Source organism: Hibiscus syriacus, unplaced genomic scaffold (genome assembly GCF_006381635.1).
Source record: "Hibiscus syriacus cultivar Baekdansim isolate YM2019G1 unplaced genomic scaffold, ASM638163v2 tig00110551_pilon, whole genome shotgun sequence".
Classification (NCBI taxonomy): Eukaryota; Viridiplantae; Streptophyta; class Magnoliopsida; order Malvales; family Malvaceae; genus Hibiscus; species Hibiscus syriacus.
Window position 1 is genome coordinate 461,601 of NW_024062778.1, and position 22,309 is coordinate 483,909.

At 34.1% G+C, this 22,309-nt stretch overlaps 1 protein-coding gene across 1 annotated transcript; it reads right to left on the bottom strand.

The window, feature by feature from the left end:
* Nucleotides 1-731: 731 nt before the first annotated feature.
* LOC120131240 (exocyst complex component EXO70A1-like) lies at nucleotides 732-4,895 on the bottom strand. Its single transcript, XM_039148280.1, has 11 exons — nucleotides 4,737-4,895; nucleotides 4,515-4,610; nucleotides 4,014-4,219; nucleotides 3,676-3,909; nucleotides 2,903-3,041; nucleotides 2,599-2,811; nucleotides 1,914-2,119; nucleotides 1,439-1,636; nucleotides 1,257-1,356; nucleotides 932-1,179; nucleotides 732-849 (listed from the first exon to the last, which is right to left on the bottom strand). The coding sequence occupies exons 1-11, from the start codon at nucleotides 4,893-4,895 to the stop codon at nucleotides 732-734; spliced, it is 1,917 nt and encodes a 638-aa protein (XP_039004211.1).
* Nucleotides 4,896-22,309: the final 17,414 nt, after the last annotated feature.

The window sequence follows — 22,309 nt, forward strand, 5'->3', positions numbered from 1 at the left end:
TACTAAAGTTGGAATACGAGAGTTTTTAAGAAAAGTTTTGTTAATCCATTAAAATATTAACATTGGATTAAATTATAAAATATAAAATATAAAAATAAATAAGGTAAATTACAAGATTGACCACTTTCATTTAAGTTTTGTACTTTTTTCTCACTGAATTAAAAAAAATATAATATTTTGTCATTTTCGTTTTTATTTATTTAGGATGTGTCACTGAGAGTTAACTTTCGTTAGACCTTTAACATATTGTTGATGTGACATAGTAAATTTATAAAATTAAAAAAGGTAAATTACACAAATGATCTCTAACATCTTAATTATATAAAAACGAAAGTGGCCAACTCATAATTAAATAAAAACGAAAGTGATCAAATGTTATGTTTTTTAAATTCAGTGAGGAAAAACAAACAAAACTTAAACGAAAGTAATTAATAATGTAGTTTACCCATATAAATAAGAGTTAGTGTAAAGTTAAATAAACTTATTAGAAAATAAACTTAACCAAAAAATTTAAGATTTTACATGTTATTTATATATCATCTGAAACTGTACAAATTTCATTCGGATTAAAAAAAAAAAGACGCTTGAAGAACAAAGCAAGGCTTGCAGAAAAAGTACACATTACCTGCTCTGTTTTTTTTCCTCATCATTGTACAATGATTAGTTGAATGCTCCATTTCATCAGTATCTAAATTTCTCAACAGATTCTCACCAATATCGGCTTTTTTTATTTATCGCTTTTGTTCGACATTCGTATTACCTTCGAAGAACTCGCCGAGCATTCGCTCGAGGTCCTCGGGCTTGTATTTGATGAACTTATTTGGGGCCTTCCCGTTCTCAACCATTGGCCTGCATTGTTAGTTGAAGGGGAAAAGTACAAGAAATCAGAACAACAGAATTGTGTTTGACGCAAAAGTAAAACAGAACTTACCCGAAACGTTTATGGAAAGATCTGTAGGCAGGCAAGAGTACTTCGGCAACAGCAAGCCTCAAGGATTCGCGCAATTCACTGTCGGGAACATTCCATTGACACTGTCTCATATGAAGTTCCTCGAACTGGACATTGAAGTTCTTAAACCTGTCTTTGACCATTGCTTTTGAAATTCCGCTGCCGGAGTCGCCTCCCAATATTCCACCACCAGGTGGAGCAACCCCCTGAATGGTGACACACTGAAGGACCTGCAGAAGTAAAGAGACCCACTTAGCATGTGGTTATTTAGCCATGTGAATGCATAGTACGTCGATTAACACGGAACCTTTGCCCAAGAGATCCTTTTATACTGATTTGCATGCTGCTGAACAATCCGTCGGTGAATTTGAACCCAATCATCTCCCAACAATTCCTTGGCTTCTGACCTGTAAATGAAAGATTGAGGCATACAGGTGGTGTGTGTTCTGAATCATTTCCAGTAAAACAAGGTGAAAACATATAACACACCTTCGTACGGATCTCACTATGTAGTGCATGTTGTTCATCATAAATAGTTGTGTCAATGCAGGGTCCTTGTACTGCTTGGATTTCCCATCAAGGTTAGCCTGTAGGGCTTCCATAATCCTTTTAGTTAAATTCTTCAACTGACTGTTAGGATCACCCCCCTCAAACTCTTGAAAAAGTTGCTCCAGTGTTGTTTTGTAGCTGCACCACTCAACAACCACAATCAGATGATTATTGTTCAGATACCCTTTTCCTTCTTCTTTTTGGTGTCATTTCCGACATATGCAGGGAAAAAAAGAATAGGACTAAAAATATCTGATATTAGAATATACCACATTAAACGTAGCAAGCAAGCATTACAGTCATTAAATCAAAGTGATTGACCATGCAAATTTTACTTGTATAAGAAGTGATGCAGCAATAACAAGTTAACAACTTAAACCTGGTAGAAACCAAAAGTGGAAGAAACACAACTTACTCAAATAGAAACTTTACGTAATTTATGACATAGCTAGTCAAAGGATGGACGGTTCCATCAAGAACTGCAGTTTTTGTTGCATCTTTCGCGACTGCTTCCTCAAAATCACCAAAGGTCTCTTGCGCTGTCTGAGCCAATCTCTTTGTCAAACTTTGAGCAGATTCCCGCATTTCAGTGCATGATTTGGTTCCAAAGAGATTATCAATCTGTCAACATGCCCCCAGAAAGAGAGAGAAGGGAAGAAAGAAATAGTATCGTATTAGAAAGTCTTGTCAATCAATATGCATTTGTCTCCATAATGCATGTTGTAGTTTTATACAAGTGCATATTCAACCAATTAAGCAATGCTAATTAATCACTACGGAGATATTGTTTTTTCCCTGAATGATTTTTTCATTTTAATGCATAAAGAAGTCTTTGCAGTTAACTACATAAATGCACGTTCACAATAATGTTTTAAATAAATTCACATCTAATCTAATCATTCTTCAAACTCAGGAGTTCCAATTTATGCATGAATTGAATAGATTAACAAAAGAGAAAATAAAGTAATCATGGTTTGCTTCTCATGAATATAATGAGAAACAAAAGCGATGATTATCTCATATAAAAGGAATCAACTAACATTGTTTCAAATATTTTTTTCATCATGTAAAGGTTATGGTACAATAAAAATTAGTGATACCTCCGACTGTAGTTCTCTCATTATCTCATACATATCCAGAAGAACAAATAACTTTTCAGGTGATCTCTTGCTTTTGGCAATAGCCTCTCCAAAACTAAGGAGTACAGATACACTGTTGGCAGTGATTTCAGCAAAACATTGATCCCTGAAAGAATCAATGCCCTCAAGTATTTGATCACAGAGTTTCTTTTCACCAGCAAAGAGCAGTTTGACCTGTGTCAAGCATATTCTTTTTATAAGGGTTGGAGAACAGAAGTAGAAGTAGAACACTACCATTGAAGCAGAAATTCAATAGAACCCTTACAGCAATACGCATGTAATGTATCCAATTCCCAATCTTAGCCTCCAAAACCTCCCACTGCATTTTCTGGACATCATCTTTACTAAGTCTCTCTACACCCAATTTCCTCAGGCTCTGTTCTAACACCGAAGCACGAGTATCCCTAGCATTTAGAAATATCATATCATTGGCACCAATTATTCGTGATTCTACAGAATTATAAGATGAAACCCCAAAAAAGATCAAAATGTTTCTGATAACAAAAAGATCCTCCATATATGAAAAACTCTAATAAGAGGCCAAGTTAATGCATATATGAAAAACTCTAGAGTTTCTACAGTGAACTTTTGCATAAATTAATGCAAAGTTAAACAAGAAGATGTTTCTGTTACTCAGATGTCTTGAAAAATACCAGCATCAATGATTGAAATAGATCCCTAAAACTTCACTTCCTTTTCATATCTGCACAGATGACTACAAAACTATGAGTCATTCTTGGCAACAAAAAGCCATTTTTCAGAAGCATTACTTAGTTGATGTATCTTTACTCGGTTACTTGCCAGCACCAAATGTTGCCAAGATCATATTAAATTAAAAAAAAATATACTTTAGACTCTGCTTTCCCTTCTTGCATCAAGCATAAATTGAACCACAAGAGTTAATTATATAATTCATCAGATACTCCTCACTACAAATATGAATCCTGAAACCAATTAGTCATGAAGTTTAGAAAGCTATAATCACTAAGAGGAGAAACATAAACATCATAGAATCGGATCATGAAGAAAAGGTGTCACCTGTAAATCCTGAACAACTGTTGTTGGTGGCCAGCTTGAACCATTTGTTGGGATAAATTACGCAGTAAAGGTAGAACCCTGGGAGGTATAAGAGTCGGAGGTGTGTAAACAGCATTTTCCAAGTTCTTTTGGTTGTCAGAATCTTTCTTGTTATCATTTCGCTTCGCAGGTGAAGCTGATGGTCGCAATGAATCCGGTAGGCCATCGAAAAGGCTCTCAGGTTCCACAACCTTGCTGAAGTTGAAATAACGTGTAGAACACTTTTAACGTTTCTCATTCTAAAAGAATCATGCAGGCATATAAGCATGATGATGATGCAGTATAATTTTAAAACCAACCTGTAATTTGCTAATAGGTTTCTGAACTCATCTTCTAATTTAGAGATAGCCTTTGTCAGCAAATTATTGGCATGGGTAATAATACCGGATGAACTTTTAAAACTTTTGTGGCTACTGAAATAATGAATGTTGCTTCTCAGCTGATCAATGGCTTCAAGATAACTCTGAAGATCCTCGTGTGGACCTCTCAGAATCTTTGCCTCCGCCTATAGTAGAAGATATAAATTAGTACAAACATCAGCATTGACAATCCAAACGCCATCATAATTCCAAATTATATGGTGCAATGGAGAGAATAAAAACTAAATTTCACATCAACTTCTAAATCATGTTTTAAATTTAGAATTTGTCTTCTAACTCAAAGCGATCTAATAGTTTGCTTTACCGAATGAAACACCATCTATATCGTGAACACCAAATGGATCCAATAAACAAACAATAGTAAGCTTAGTTTATCATTAATATAAACAAATCAGCGATAAACAGAGAAAACCGAAAAACCTTGCGAGTGAGATCAAATCGTGTCAGAATAGCTTCAGCTGCTTTCAATGTCTTATCAATATTCTCATGCGCTCTCCTGATCGAATGCGTTCGTATCTACGTAAAGCAGAGAAAGAAAATCAAAACTCAAACCAAAACCTTCAAAATTTCTCTCAATTTAAGATGAGAAAGGAAGATCTCTTAATTCCTCCATCAAAGAAAATATTTTAGAAGAGAGGAGACCTGAGTTGGGCGCATGGCGGTCTCAAGAGAGGAGAGACGGTGATCGAAAGAACCGAGAATGGAGACCATGCTTTCGGTTATGGTTTGGCTCTTCTTCAACGACTCTCTTACCAGCGCTGCTTTCCCCCGCAATGCATCCATTGCCTGCGGCACCCCCATTTTCCTGTATTTTGGTTATGGTGGGGTGTGATTTGATTTCAGATGTATGCTTTAATTTTGAAAATTATTCATTTCTTTTTCTTTTCCCTTAAATTTTGAAAATCGACTGGGAATTGCCGTGTCGCTCTTGTTCGGGATTTCAGTCTCTCGTTGATTTCCACGACAAAATATGAAGTAGTTATGAAGGGACCATTTTCTTTTAAGTAGTTGATTCCATGTCAGCAAGCTATTTCTCAATGGGTAAACTACACAGATGGTCAATAATGTTTGAAAAATATTTCGTTTACACTACTGAAGTTTTGAACGTAACACGAAAAATAACTTCAGTGACTGAAAATACCTTATAATATACGATTTTAATCAACTTTTTTTAGATTTGCGAAAATGGCCAACAAATTCGTAACGCGATCTCAAATTCGCAACGCGAACTCCAATTTCGCAACTCAGTTTCCAAATTCGCAACGCGAATTGTAAATCGCAACGCGAATCTATAAATCGCAACGCGAATTTGTAATTCGCAACACGGAAGTCAAATTCGCAAAGCGCATTTATTTTCGCAACGTGAATTTTATTTTCGAATTCGAAACACAATATTAATTTCGCAGCACAAATGTAAACAGTATAATCACAAATCATAACCTAAAACCCTAAATCACAACTCAGTCCCATCTCCATCTCTCACTCTCTACGACGACATACGTCCCCATCTCCGACGAAATCCATCCCCATCTCCAACGAAATACATCCATCTCCGGCGAAATCCGTCTATCTCCATCTCTCAGAGCCACACTCACAACCATTCATGGTCAGAAATGGAAAATCAACCACCGAGAGTATTTTTTTAATTATTTTTATTTTGAAATTTTTGTATTATTATTAGATTTTTCATATTTAAATTGATGATAAATTTATTGGTAATTTCAATAATAGATTAATCATTTCACTTAGATTGCTTAGTAAATTCATTCGGTTGCTGCAATACTGTTAAACTGTTTAGTCTTTAACCCTGTGAAGTTAGTATTTGTCTTTGTTTTGTCTTTTGGTTGAAATAATGCAATTCATTCAAGTTTCAATTTGCAGAAGACTATTTGAAACTTAAATTCGCAACATGAAAATGAAAATCGCAACGCGATCTCGAATTCACAACGCGAACTCCAATTTCGCAACTCAATTTCCAAATTCGCAACGCGAATATGTAAATCGCATTGCGATTTTCCAAATTTGCTTTGCGATTTTCATTTCGCGTTGCGATTTTCATTTTCGCGTTGCGATTTTAAGTTTCAGAAACTATTCTCCTTCTGCAAATTGAAACTTGAATGAATTGCATTACTTCAACCAAAAAACAAAGACAAATACTAACTTCACAGTGTTGCGAATTTAAGTTTCAAGAATAAACTACTATTCCTTTTTGTTGTCCTTGAACCTGCACTAAACTTATATGTTGTCCTTTTAAATGTTTATATAAGTGCTTACTTATGGAATGTTATCTGATTCATTTTGTGAACTATGATAGAATAATGACTTGGGTGAATACCGTGCAAGTTTGAAACATATTTGGCTTTGTTTTCACTGTTTAATATCATGTCTGTTTATAGTGTATAATTTGTAGTTTTTTGTATATCTAACATGGTATGTTTATTGTTTTTGTAGAAATTTTTTTTGGCTTCATTGACCTTAAGGAATAAATTAATCCTAGCCACTACAATTGTGTCGACACTTATACATGTACAAAGAAAATTGTTTGAGGATACTTGCTTCGGGCCATGGCTGAAAGTACAACATCGGGTGGAGATACTATGTTGACCCATTTGTTTCTTCAGACCATGACTAACGATCTACCCGAGAGGATACAAATGGTGATGAATAAATATGATTTCATTTTCCTCTGGCGTATACTTGTTTTGGGCGGGAGGAGTTTTGTTTAATCACTGGTCTACGCTTCGGACACGATGATGTAGGTCGGTACACTAGTCATATCGCCCGCCCATCATGGTTATCTCGGGTTTTTACTGAGCTGGCAAAGGCGAACCCGAGTTTACACGTCGACGACTTGAAAAGATTATTTGTTAAAGATGGTTTTACTCGGATGGATGACCTCGATGTTGTCCGAGTATGCCATTTATTACTTTTGCATGCCAGCTTTTTAGGCAAAGATGGCAGACAACCTATTTCTGAGGACCTAATATTATTGGTAGAGGACCTAAATGCATGGAACTTGTTTCCGTGGGGTTCATATCTATGGAAAGCTACCTGTAAAAAGTTTTCTTCTGCCTTTGAGGACCGAAAACGTTTGTGTGGCCATGGTTCCAAATACACTTTGGCAGGCTTTATTTGGGCCTTTAAGGTAAGAATTTCTATATAATGTTTCCAAAATTATAATTAATTATTTAACAATTACTAATGTTTGTGTATTATATTGTTTGTAGATTTGGATATTTGAGGTTTTTCCCAGCATGCGGACATATGCAATCAAAAATTCAAATGATATTCCTAGGGCTATTTCTTGGAGGAGGATCGGCTATTGGATTGGGAAGAGTTACTACCATATACGATGAGGAATAATGTAAGTTAACACAAATACTACCATATATAAACAAGTTATTACTAGTAGACGTTTAACTTTGTTTGAGCTTTTATATTGTTAGGAGGCCAACTATCTATTACAGAGGCTGACACCCATAGAGGTTGAGCTTGCCACTGATTGGTGGCAAGCTAGTAAGCATTTTTTTATGGCACGGATGATGAGCTGCCCCCACTTTGAGAGCCATCACCTCACCTTATACACCTTCACAACGAGAGCCATCACCTATTCCGTCACATCATCGAGCCTCTTCTCCCCCATCACCTTATGATAGGCGACCGGCAAAGATGCCACGACATTTATCTCATTGTTCTCCACCTCCACGGGATGAGTTAAGGGAGTTACGTGATGAGGTCAATGCTTTGCGTAAGGAGGTCGATACTTTACATGAAGACAATGGTGCATGGCGTGATGAGGTACGGTCTTTACGTGGTGAGGTAGAGGTTTTACGCGATGACAATGGTGTTTTACATGGTGAGGTATCTACTTTACGTGATGAGGTAGTCACTCTATATGAGATTGTTGCATCGTTGCAAAATGAGGTAAGTTTGTTTAATACTATACTAAAAATGCAAATAACCTTTTTTCTGCATTATTTATTTGTTTATTTACTGATTTATGTATTAATTTAATTTTAGCGGCCCGATAAGGTAGATGCTTTACGTCGGGTTTTTCTTGCACGACGGGGTTCACGCATCAGACATCGTACACATGCCATTACGTCTCCGTTCACCCCAATAGTGCCAAGACTTCGTAAGAAGAAGCCTGATTCACCTGTCATCGTTCAAGAGGCCTCTCCTATCGTTCAAGAGGCCCCTATCATCATTCAAGAGGCCCCTGTCATCGTTCAAGAGGTCTCTTCCACCGTTCGAGAGCCCGATTCACATGGCATAATATCGACATATTGATAAACCCCCTTACGTGCCCGACATGATGGATGAGAGTTGGCTTTCTATGAGTTATCGGTCAGTACCATTCTGGTATCTGAAGTGGAAAGGAGAACACTACCAGACACAATTCTAGATAATACCCTTTTGGCTAAGACTGCAGTTGATTTTTATCTACATGAGCGGAGCGCAGGGGTGTTACGCTGACATATGCAAACTCAATGATGATATGCATTTGTTTCTTGATCGGTCTTGGTGGGGTGTGTTATTAGGGGTTGAAGACAATGGCTATTTCGACGGGGAGGTAAGTCTTATATTCTTCTTATATTGCATTTTGATTAATTTTTTTTAATTTATGAAATTCACTAATATATGTTTTTTTTATAAAACAACATATTGATGCATGGGTGTCAAGTCTTCTGATAATAAGGAAATTGAAGAAAATAAAAAATACGAGATAGACTATTATGCCGACATCTTTTCACGTAGCTCACTTAAAGGATCAGAGAGACACTTCATATGTGTTGGGTAATGGAAAAGCTAAACTTTATCCTGCGTGGTGGGAGGTCGATAAGGTTAGTATTTATTTTTGAATATTTTAAAGGTGTTCATAAATAAAAATTTGATGTGCGCAACTGAATTATTATTTATGATTGCAGTGTTTATCCCTATTTTGGAACGTCGTCATTGGCTTCTCGTCGAGCTTCAGCTCCCATCCTTGAAGACAATAGTATATGACAGCATGTTGAATTACATACCATTATCTGATTTGAGAGATATTATTTATAAGGAATGGAGCACTCATTTGGCTAAATACTTGGATGCGATTGATTATTGGACTAATTCTGGAAACAAGAAGCCAAAGAAGTTCAAAGTTGCAATGATCAGAGACGAGATCGTGCCACAACAAACGCAGGGAGCTAGAGGGGATTGTGGTCTTCTCGTATGCATGTTCTTGGAATGTTTGACAACAGGAAGTAAACAGTTTCTACCTTCCACAGATAGAGATAGAGGTGCAGTAGGCTTGTGGTTTCGGCATTTTATGGCTAGAGCAATATATGCGAGACGATGCCTACCTGCATCCGCATGCTGAAAGTGTGCATAAACAATTGGTAAGTTTGAGCAAGTGTTGTTAACATATATACTCTTTGTTGGTTTGAAAATGTTTGGTTAAGTACCTAGAATTCAATAACTTGTTGTTTGTTGGTTTTAGATGTGTAGAAAGTGTTGTTTGAGCAAATGTTTGGTTTCTACAGGTTAATCCTGAAGTGAGCTGCGTAAAATTGATGTATTTGTGCATAAACAATTGTCTGCGTGAAATTGATGTATTTGTAAAAGTTAATTTGTAAAGTTGATTTGTTTAATTGATGAGGAAATAAGAATTATTTTTTGCTTCTTTGATTGATTTGTAAAAGTTGATTTGTTGTTTTAAATTTCAATATGCATTATGTTGAAGGCAAAAAAGACCTATTGAAGGTACACTTTCGCAACGCGAAAGTCAAATTCACAATGCGAAAGTCAAATTCGCGTTGTGATAGTCAAATTCGCAACGCGAAAGTTAAATTTGCGTTGCGATTTTCGCGTTTTGAATTTGACTTTTGTAACAATCGTAACGTTAATTTGACTTTCGTGTTGCGAATTTACTTTCGCGTTGCGAATTTGACTTTCTCAACAATCGCAACAAAAAATCTGATAAGTGATAATAACTGAACAGATCATAGCAATGTTCAAACTCAAGTTACTAATGAATGTCTAACTAAAATGTATCCATTCACACATAAAATACACATAATACAACGTTTGCATTTAAAAATCACCTAGTTAATAAGTCCCAAAAGGTGAAGCCGGTTGTGATTGGGATTTTGATTTTGATTGCGATTTTGATTTCCTTTTGCTTGGTACCATATGAGCTTTGGATTTTGATGAAAGTCCATATTTTGGTAGAGGAAAAGATGATTGTGATGGCACTGGTGATCCACAGGTCAACCTTGTATGACCACTTTCCTTACACCGACTACATGTCGATATCCTCTTCTCTTCACCCTTAGACGGTATACAATCGTGATATTTTGGTTGACCAGGTAACCTGTTGTCCATGACTGGTGGCAAAACTGTTTGTAAGTCATCTGGTATGTCCCACTCAGAAGGATGTGGAATAGGGTAGACAATCTCAGCATAAGTCTGTAGTGTATACTCTTGAATCATCTTGGTTTAGATGAAGAGCAACTTTTATAACATGGCCACATGGATAACTAGATGTTTGCCATTTCATACAACTACACGTCTTTGCATTTAGATCGACAAGCCCATTTAAGTTATTATCCAATACTTCAAACAAAGTGTTTGAACATGGTTCAACTCTCCATGACGTTGACTTCACAACACGTTTCGTTATCTTTTTTCAGTCCATGGTGTAACACGACGTTCCAATGTTCCTGTAATTTTAAATAAATAATACTTAGTAAAATATATGATAAGTTACGAATTTAAACAAATAATACATGCATGGTTTCTTTTCTTGTAGTACCACTGTTGAATAGAGGCTCGAAAAAACTCCATTAACATAGTAATGGGTAATTTCTGGGAATGACGACTTAGAGCGTTGATTGATTCTGCACTATTAGACGTCATGAAACCATATCTTGCTCCAAGTTGATGTAATCTTGACCATCTTTCAAACCCGACATCTTCTAGTGTTTGAGCACATTGAGGCAAAACACGTCTTAAACAATTTATATGCTTATTAAAATCCACTTCCTGATAAGCTTTTACAGCCTTCCAGTATGTTCATTTGTGATTTTTTATACCAGCAACCTTGATTTTAGATTTCTGTACAAATGAATACCACAAAGTCCATGAAAAGCATATAGGAAACACCTTCTAACAGCGTTATCAATTGAGTTTGCCCTATCGAATATGATTATTAGATTGTTAATAGGACCTATGCAATCCCTAAGATGCCCCATAAACCATATCCATAAATCAGAGGTTTCAGATAAGCTATTGGCAGTATCCCATTGTTAGCATTCATGGCTACTGCTAATAAGTTTACTCCAAGGTATCGACCTTTCAAATGTGCTCCGTCAACTATAATAACTGGGCGCATGCAAGTAATAAACGAACGAATCTACAAAATAATATACACAAGACATAATCATTTAAATGTGAAATGCATGTAACTAACAAAAATGAGTCAACAAAATTATATTGATTTACTAACCGCAGCACCAATGGCGATAAACAGCAACTCAAAGCGTCCATCTCTATCTGTTTTGATATGAGTTACCGACTTTCAGCTTTAAATTGTGACAATAAGCTGGCAGTTGGGCAAACGATGCTTCTGGAGACCCCCTCAACAATTCCAAGACATAACATTTGGCTCTTCAAGCTTGAGAATATGAGATACTAATCTTAAACTGAGCATTCATGTCAGTCATAATTTCATGCTCCCGATATACCCTGTCATTATAAAACATTAACTCAGCCAGAAAACCACCCAACACCTTTTTGTTTGCCTGTCTATGGTGAGGAAAAACTTGGGTTCTTGAACATATATGTTTATCAATAACAGTCCTAACTTGAAACATTTCGCAATCTTTTATCCTCTTGCAATCATACGCCACATACAGTTTTTGTCAATCATACACTTTGTTTCGAAACGATCTTTGCTTGATTTGTTAACTTTTAGGTTATAGTCATCTTCCACACATTTCGTATGTGAAGTTATCTTCAAGTCTTTCTTTGTATCAAAACAATCATCTTTCTTGATACAAATAACTTTTGTGTAACAATCAACTGCTATCTTTACCAACTCTTCTTCCGGTATCTGAAGTAATTCTAGCATATTCCAGTTATACTCCTGTGGCATTTTCTCCTTTTTCTTTTCTTCGGGGACTTCTTCTTCTTCTTCTTCTTCTTTAGGGTTATATGAATTACAGAATGGATGTTCAACATCTTCATTCACAGTCGTAACTTCCTCCTCATTACTATCAACAACATCTTCCTCGGCAACGGCTGTTTCATCATCAAAATTCGGTATTGACCAACATCAAAATCATTACACGCATGGTCTGTTTCTTCTTCTGAAACATCATCAAAATCCGAGTATTGACCAAGATCAAAGTACGGGTATTGACCAAGATCAAATTTCGAATACTGACTAGTACTCACAATTTTTTCTGTTGGCTCATAATCGTCTAACTGGTCAATACGAAAACTGGAATTTGGTGCTGAAAGTTAATTGGGATTTGGATTAGGAAAAGGTTATGGGTTTTGAGATTGTGTTTGATATTGTGTTTGGTATTGGAAATGTGGTGAAACAAAATTTTCTTGGTGATGAAATTGTGGTGGAACCATTAAATTTTGAGGTTCATAACAACGTTGTACATTGTGAGCACCATAAACTGGGGTTGAAGAACTTAGTTGATTATTACCCGCTACTGACCCAATTTCACTACTTCTAGGTTCAACAACATACAATGTAACATCATCTTCTTGTGAAACACTAATGTAAGCAATGAATCGTTCAACATCTTCATTGTCGGTTAACAAATAAACTTTACCTTTTCTCTGATAAGATAGCCTAAATCTACTTATAGGCTCTAAATTCAATTTCTTTACAACACGTAACATTAGAGTTTCATAAGTTAACTTTTTCAATGACAGTTTTAGTTGAATATTCATGGGTAAAGGCATATATTGTAAAACACCATGAACATTCTCCCATGACCCTCCAAAACACAAATATATCCAAACATTATCAACATTAGATGATTTCATTCTACAAATTGTAAATTAATTTACTAAACAAACAAGCTATAAACTACATATCATCACTAACTTAGAGAAAAAACATACATTTATTAAGTTGATAGTTGATAATTTGGTAGAAAAATCATTGAAAAATTATATAGAAATAAAATTAGAGATGGGGAAGGATGTCGTTGGATATAAAAACGGATGTCGCCAGAAAGAGTGATAGATGGAGATGGAATGAGTTGCGATTTAGGGATTTAGGTTATGAGTTATTGCTGCTGCGTAGTTATATACCCAAAACATTTGTGTTGTGAAACTAAAACCTGTTGCGAAATTAAAATTCGTGTTGTGAATTCGAAAATCGAGTTGCGAAAACAAAATTCGCGTTGCGAATTCAGAAATCGAGTTGCAAATTTGGAAACTGAGTTGCGAAATTGGAGTTCGCGTTGCGAATTTGTTGGTCATTTTCGTAAATCCAAAAAAAGTTGGTTAAAATCGTATATTATAAGGCATTTTCGGTCACTGAAGTTATTTTCTCCTAATATTATCGTTTTGTAACAAAACGCTCATTAACGTTATCGATTTGTAACAAAATAGTCACTGCACCTTCACCTCCATTAAATTGATGATGTGACAACGTTAACAAAAAGGTAAATATTTAGTTTTACCTCTAAACTACTGCTAAAATATCAAACAAGTCCTTGAACAATTATTTTATATCTAATTTACTCTAAAACTATTTCTAACTTTAAAAAAAATCTAAAAATTATAATTATACTTATAAAAATCTATAAAAAACATTACAAGTGTAAAAAATTAAAATTAGAAGATCTAGAAAATACTAAAAAAAAGTGATGAGTTTATAAGAAAATAAATATTAAATATATTTTTATTATTTTAATTAATCCTAATTTTATTATTTAGAATAATATTATTTCAAGTAGCCCATCATGACTGCCCCAATTGGGTTAATTAAAATAAAAAAAATATTTAGTATTTATTTTCTTATAAACTCGTCACTTTTTAGTATTTTCAAGATTTTTTATTTTTTACATTTGTCGTAACGGTCCCTAAGTCGGAACGAGTCTCAACTTATTTTGTGACAAATTCAATTTTTGTAAAAATAATGTTTTGGAGTCTCCATTGACTTTTCAGTTAGGTAGGTCGAGTACCTAAAAACGTCTTTTTTATTAATTTTCAGAAAAAAAAAATTATTTAAAAGACAAAAATAGTCCACATTTTACCAAAGATTCATTTTAAAGAGTTCAGGGTCGATTACGCATGGGGAAGGATAAGCACCCCACAACGCCCAAAATTTATACCTCATCGATTATAAATTGTCTCTAAAAGCGGAAGTCTAAAATTTCAAATATAAATTAAATTATGATTCTCTTATTCCAGATTCAATCACATAATTTTATTAGCGGAAAATTCTAAGGAGAAAAGGAAAATATTATTATTTCCAATCGAAGAGAAAATAATCACTAAAGTGCTTTAAGACGAATATTTATCTTTCCAACTGAAACAAAAGAATATAATAGTTTCTCCCAAGAACTTGATATTAAATAGTTTGACCTGACTAAAATAAAAGTTTTAAGCCAAGCAATCCAAGTTACTTTATTAATTAGAAAAGATAAAGGAAGTTTAATTATTTAAAAAAAGATAGAGACCAAATCCTTAATAAAATTTAAGCGAATTGTCTCGACAAGTTTAAATAAAAGAACATTTCTTTTTCCCTTTAATATTGATTAATTTTAAGCATACTTGATATTTTAGGTTTCACTAGTAGGGTATTTATTTATTTTAAAACATCAACGTAGGACATCTAGTTACCTTAAGACGATCCTCTCTTAATATTTTAATTTAAATAAATATTACTTTTAATCCAATTATGAAATCGGTCAAGTTATGTTTATGAGGCTATCATGCATATTCGATATATCTAGACATGTGCAAACAAACATCCATATAAAAGGGAAGTATTTAATCTCGATAAATTAAGAGATATATTACAGTCTACTTAATATGGGAAATTAACTAAAGTGGGTATAGACATACATATAAGAATTTTAAGACCTAAATATTAAATATGCTAGACAAGGTAAAGAAATATTTTAAACAACTTAATTAATCATGTTAGATGATAAAAATTTAAACTTTAGTGTTGAAAAATATAAACATGATGAAAGCAAAGAACAAAGTAAATATCACACAAATATAGGTAATAAAATAAACTTATAAATAACATAAGGACCAAAATGCAAGATAGCAAAATAAGGCGTTCACTGTGATAAAAATATGAAACATGTATATATATATATATATATATATATTCATGGGACTAAAATAAAATAAATAGAAAATAAAGTGCAATAATTAAAGGACTGAAAATAAATTATTGAAAAGTAAAGGGCAGAAATAAAAGGCAGAAAATTAAAATCATAGAATCCAAGGACTGAAATTAAATTACTTGAAAAGTACAGGGCAGAAATAAAAGACAGCAAATTAAAGTCATAAAATTTTAAGGACTGAAATTAAATAAAGGGCAAAAATTAAATGTGCATAAAAAATAAATAACAAAAATAAAAAGAGCAATAAAAATAAAAAGTTAGTGTTAATTTTAATATTTAACTCGGACCATAAATAATGTGAGGCATGCCCAGCTCGAGTTGTCATAAGAACGTACTTTGATTCGAACATGAAATTAAAAATTAGTGGTTAGTGGTTAAAAGTTAGAAGTTAGTCGTTAGAAATTAGTAAAGACTATATCGTAATAATGTGGGTCAGACCTCGAATTGAGTCACCGCAAGATCGAATCGAATAATTACTGTAATAAATAAATAAAATAAACAATAGTTAAAATACAATAAAATAAAATTCAACAGTTAATTCAAAATTAAAAAACATAAATTAGTGACTAAATTAAAATAAAATAAAGAAGGGCCAAAATCAGAATAAATAAAACAAAAAATTCAATGGTGGCCAAGATGTAAATATGTGGCTTAAGTTGAGGGGCTTGGGCGTGATCAACCTACGAAAAAGGTGACCAAAGCGTGGAACACACTAAAACTGGGAGGACTGGCTTGCAATTTACCCCTAATATTTGAAATAAAATATTGTTTTTATTTCAGGTAAAAAACTAAAAAAAAAAACCCTAAAACATAATCTCCCGCCCCGCCCCCTATTTTTCCTTTCATCTTTTCTCTCAACACTTACCCTCCACACAACCCAGCCACCGGCCGCGCCCCCAAGCCTCCATGGCTACTCCTGTGGCCACCACGGCAGCCCATTCTCACTTCAAAGCCAACCATGGCACAAGGCCACCAAATGAACCAAAGGAAAGCCCCTCTCCCAATTCCCCTATTTCCTAACTCACATAGTCGGCGACGCCCGAGGCACCGAAACCAACCGGCGGCCAAGCTTCGATGGCCTCTCCCTCCGAGCGACGCCAAGAGCAAGGATACCGATAGGGCCACTCGAGCAAACCTGAAACAACCCCCCTTTTTTCTCTTGCTTCAATCTTTGTTCGACCAAAAGGCCAACCTCACGCCCAGTCGTCGCCCTTGACGACCACGCTCCCAACGCCTACGAGGGCTCCCTACTCCTAGGTAAATTGACTCAACTCTTCTCTCTAACTTCCCCATTTTTTTTTCATAACCATGCGTACAGAGGGTATCGAATACCTTTTCAACCTTTTTTTTATTCAAATCACTTTTTTTGATTACTTGAAGTGGGTTTCTTCGAATAACAGGGGGAATATGGGAATCAACAAAAAAATTTAACCCCAAAGAAACGGCCAACCCCTCTCCTTTTCTTTCATGTTCATGCGTAAAAAAGCCCAATGTGTAAAAACAGGAGAGCCAAAAAAAAACCTTCAAAGTGGTATTCTATTATCTTTTTGATTTTCTTCTCCTTTTTGAAGCCTCCATGCTCCAGTGGCCTTTTGCACAAAAATGGAAAGGCAACAACTTTCCACCTGAAGAGAGAGACGAGTGCACGGAAGTGTTGGGGATGGTCGAAGATCTGATGTGTCCTACACGCTTCAGGGGCGACAGTTCGGATGAAGCCAGCGTGCCATGCGTGCATTACAAGTGCTGACTTGGTGACCTGATGCATCTTTTTTTGTCTAAAGCAATCGAGGCCATTGGATCATAATCTAATCCAATGGTTGTGGTGCGTCAGTAGCTAGGGCTAGGAGACTTTAGGGTTTTCAAATTTTTAGTTAAAGCTTTGGGCCAATTTGATTTGGGTTGGATATGTAATTTGGATTGGATTGTAATTTGGATTGGATTGTAATTTTGGGCTTAATATACATGAGTTTATTTTATAAAGATAATAATACTAATAATAATAAATATAAATAGTAATATTATTAATAATATCAAATAATAATAATAATAGTAATAAATAGCATAATAATATTAGCAATAATAATAAGGTTAGTAATAATATTGATGATGATAATACTAATATAAGGTCGGATAAAATATGGTGATTACAACATTTTTATTGTTTTTATTTTTAGAAAGTTATTCAAGTATAATTATAATTTTGGATTTTTTCTAAAAATTAGAAAGTTTTTAGGGGTAAATTAGATATAAAATCATTATTCAAGGACTTATTTGATTTTTTGCAATAGTTTAGGGGTAAAATTAAATATTTACCTTTTTACTAACGTTGTCACATCATCAATTTAACGAAGATGATGATGAAGCGATCATTTTATTACAAATCAATAAGTTAGTGACTATTTTGTGACAAATCTATAACATAGTGATCAACTTGTTATGGTGGGTGGTGATTTGATTTCAGACGCATGCTTTAGTTTTGAAAATTATTCTTTTCTTTTTTTCCCATAAATTTTGAAAATCAAATGGGAATTTTCTTGTCGCTCTTGTTCGGTCGTAGGCTGTAAACGAACCGAACGCACACGAACGGAGGTATGTTTATGTTCGTTCATTTAATAAATAAACGAACTTAAACGAACACGAACATAAACGAACAATTTTTTTTTGTTTATGTTCGCTTATTAAGGAATATAACTTGTTCATGTTCGTTCATTTAATAAATAAACGAACATAAACAAACACGAACATAAACGAACACGAACATAAAGGAACATGAACATAAACATTGAGACCCTACATTCCATTGTTCTTTCATGAAAAATAGTCGACAATGCAAATCAACCAAATCTACAATGATAAATAACGTAAGAGCTGATTAACAATGATGAAATGTTTGAAGATATCAAATATTTCAATCAATCTTTTAAAGATATTAAATGATTCACACGACTTTAATTTAACGCTATAACATTTATCTTAGTGATCCATGATTACATATGAACAATAATTTTACACTACGTTATTCTAATAAATTCGCCGACTAAAAGTTTTGTGACATCAATGTCAGACTTTAGTGAGGTTTATTAATAATGGTCCTTTCTGTTGGTAGAGTAGAAAATTTAACAGCATGAAGATTTCGAACGGTACAAATTGGACTACAAGGCAATAACATAGATTCGAAATCCCTTCGATGCTACATATCGTAACTGATATTATTGTTAAACCACCATTCAAAATTTTAACGTACCTAAAGTCTACTCCACAACTAAAGGTCAAGAACTATGAAAACAAAAGTTCATTGTCAAAGTGTATTTTCTACTTATTAATGGGTTCTTCCTGAAAAAACCCATTACTTCCGCTACTACACTCTTTTTCAGAAATTGCATAGAAACCTTTGTTTTGTTTTCTGGCAAATTCTATATATTTTTCTCTTTACTGATGCTCATGTACTTCTGATTGTTACCTTTATATTCCCATCTATTTCTAGAAAGAAGTATAATGTTTTATTGAGTTTTAGATGTGAAGATACCCGCAATAACTTTACATATTAACTATTAAGCCAAATAAAACAGAGAAAGAGATGAAAACATACATGTCAAACTTTAGATTGCATTATAATATAACTTTTTTGAAGCTTTTAGCGATCGTCTCCACTCTCCAGTGAACACTAGGGTTTGGGGAAAAAATGAGGAAAATGAATATAGGTGCGAGGTGCCTCATGAGTTAACATATTGGATTTAATCACCAAATAAAATTGGGTTAATTATGGAGTTGGTCATCAGAATATCAGATTAATTAATATTTTTAAGATACTTACAAATTGGTCACCAAATTGATTTAAGAAGATTGGGTTAAACATAAATGAATGAACATAACCGAACGAACATAAACGAACATAACCGAACGTTCACGAACGTAAATGAACGAACAAGACCTATGTTCATGTTCATTCATTTAATTAAACGAACACAAAATCTTGTTCATGTTCGTTCATTTAATAAATAAACGCACATAAACGAACTTCCAGCCGCACGGTTCATGAACGGTTCGCTTAACGTTCAGTTCATTTACAGGCCTATGTTTGGGTTTTCCGTCTGTTATTGAGTTCCACAACAAAATATGAAGTAGTTATGAAGGGCCCATTTCTTTCTCTTTTTTTAGGTAGTTGATTCCACGTTAGCAAAGTCACTAATGTTTGAATAATTTTTTTGTTTTCCCCCTGAAGTTTCAAAAGTAATTAATTTGTTCACTAATATTATCGATTTGTAACAAAATAATCACTAGTTATAAATGATGATAAATAATGTGTGAGGTATTGGTTCTTAGTGGTTCAAATGGTTGAAAATGAGGAGGTTTAGTCAATTGGTGGTTCATCTCTTATGATTTAAGTGTAGAGTCATTAATTTGTAATCGTTTACATGAGAGATAATAGATGAATGTGAGAGAGAAAAAAGAGGTGAGAAAGAGAGAGTCCCTTTTTTCTTTGAATTAATCACTGGTATTCGATCTTTTGATCGAATAATCCAGATCGGCTACTGCAGAGGAAAGGGAGATCCTCCCAACCCAGTTTATTTCATTCGTAAACATCAGAGTTTGAACCTTTAACCTTGCTTAAGGAATCTAATACCTCATCCCAATAGACCAACTGGTTATTGGTAGAGAGAGTCCCCTTTAACTTTGAGGAGTTCTGCTATATATTTAGAATGTTCAACAACCACGTGATCATCCACTCATAGGATATTTATTTAGAATGTTCAGCAACCACGTGATCATCCACTTCTAGGATGAGGTGTAATACTTAAAAAGTTGGGTGTAGGGTGTTTTAGGACTATCATGCTTATTCGTTGATCTAATGTGTGTGTTCATCTAGATATTCAGGTTATTGGTTGTTGGATGGTGAGGGAGTGGCCTTATATGTACAATGAGTTGTCTTAAAGCGAAACCCCTCGAGGTAACAGAGGGTATAACACTTGTCCCTTTTGTGAGTGTTATACTTACAGAATTACTCTTATTCTTCAGAGGCGAGTAAATATTCTTAAACCGACATTTCTAATGTTTATTATTGAATTGTTCTATAAAGGCAAAGACGATACGGAAGCTTAATTTTGCTTCACATGAATCTTTTTATTTTTATTCATTTCTTCTCATCCTTGAACTTTAAGCCTTGTTTTATAAACTCAAAAGTGTCATATTTTACTAGAAAATCACGTTTAAACTCATCTCAAACACTTACTTTAAGCCTTAGGGTGGTTTTAAAGCGTATGAGAGTCTTAAAGGATAATAATACATTATTTTCATGCATTTCTATCATCCAAATCCTTCATATCATTCCCCAAACACTAAAGTAAATGACATACAAGAAACCAAATTAATGTAAATCACATACAAATAATAGAGTTACAATGTGTTACCTCAGCTTCCAAGTAATAAAAACATCTCTTACTCAACCTTGCATCTTTTTCTCCTTGTTCTTGCTCTTGAATGTTTCACCTAACCATTTCACTAATCAAACAAGTTGAAAATGAATTATTAACACATCTAGGAACTCAAGATAAATTTAGAAATGTATTTTAAATGCTAAAATAGGACTCATATGACCTGAACTAGTTCAAGGGTTGAAAATCCTTCTAAAACTCTTTTTTCTTGCAACTCTCATCTCCCGCGTATATCTCGACCTTAATCTTGAGCCTGAGAGGTATAGATTATCACCATGACCTTCATAATTTCATATTAAAAATGTAGCACAATAAAGCTTACACCTTTGGTTGCCTCGGCACAAGTTTTGGGAGAAAGGGAGGATAAGACAAGGCTTGAAAAATATAAACAAATAATTCAGTTTTCCCCCTTAAAATCTCTCAGTGACCTCACCAAAAATAAATGAATTTCAGCCCTTCAAGAGCTCAATGGTCAAATTACACATTTGATCCTTTCTTCTTTGTTCTCAACTCAAAACCCCCTTTCTATGGTTATTTTGGGCCCAACTCTCAACCGATTAGGTCTAAACTTGACTCATCGATTCTAATTACTTAATCGCATCGATCCGTAAACCTCTTACGTAAACTTATATTCATTGACTCAACATTTGAGGTATTATAATTATATTAATATTAAATATATAAAACAATATTGCTCATTCTTAAAAAATTTAATAATACTATTTTTAAAATATTGTAATAATTAATAGATAATTTTTGTGTCAATAAAATGTGTATTAAAATATTTATTTTTATATTTTTTTAGAAATAAAAATATTCAAAAGTATATTTATTATTGAATACTAATTTTTTTTAAAAATAGTAATATAATATTAAATAATATTTTTATGAAAACATAAATATTATTAAGAGAAAATCACCTCAGTGACCAAAATTCCCATATAATATACGATTTTAACCAACTTTTTTCGGATTTGCCAAAATGACCAACAAAATCGCAATACGATCGCTAATTCGCAACGCGATCTCCATTATCGCAAATTCGCGTTGCATTTCGCATTGCGATAGTTGAAAATCGCGTTGCGATGGTCTACAGTGTCGTTGCGATTTTCCCAATTCGCAATGCGAATAAGTAAATCGCAACGCGAATTGGGAAAATCGCAATGCGATAATACAAAATCGCAACGAGATACTGACTTTCTCAACGCGATTCTGACTTTCGCAACGCGATAATACATAATCGCAATGCGATTTTCAAAGCGCCATTAGTATCGTGGCCAAGTATTTTATTTTTAAATTCCAAACACGAATATTAATATATTGGAACACTGAACCGTCCACAGTATATCCCGTAATCGCAACTCATAACCTAAAACCTAAAATCACAACTCAGTCCCATCTCCATCTC

Coding starts and splice junctions, on each gene's coding strand:
- LOC120131240 (XM_039148280.1), bottom strand. CDS start 4,895: ATGGGGGTGCCGCAGGCAATGGATGCATTGCGGGGGAAAGCAGCGCTG. Junction 3,042..3,675: donor CAGTTGTTCAGGATTTACAG/GTGACACCTTTT, acceptor TCTAAATGCTAG/GGATACTCGTGCTTCGGTGT. Junction 1,357..1,438: donor ATAGTGAGATCCGTACGAAG/GTGTGTTATATG, acceptor TTTCATTTACAG/GTCAGAAGCCAAGGAATTGT.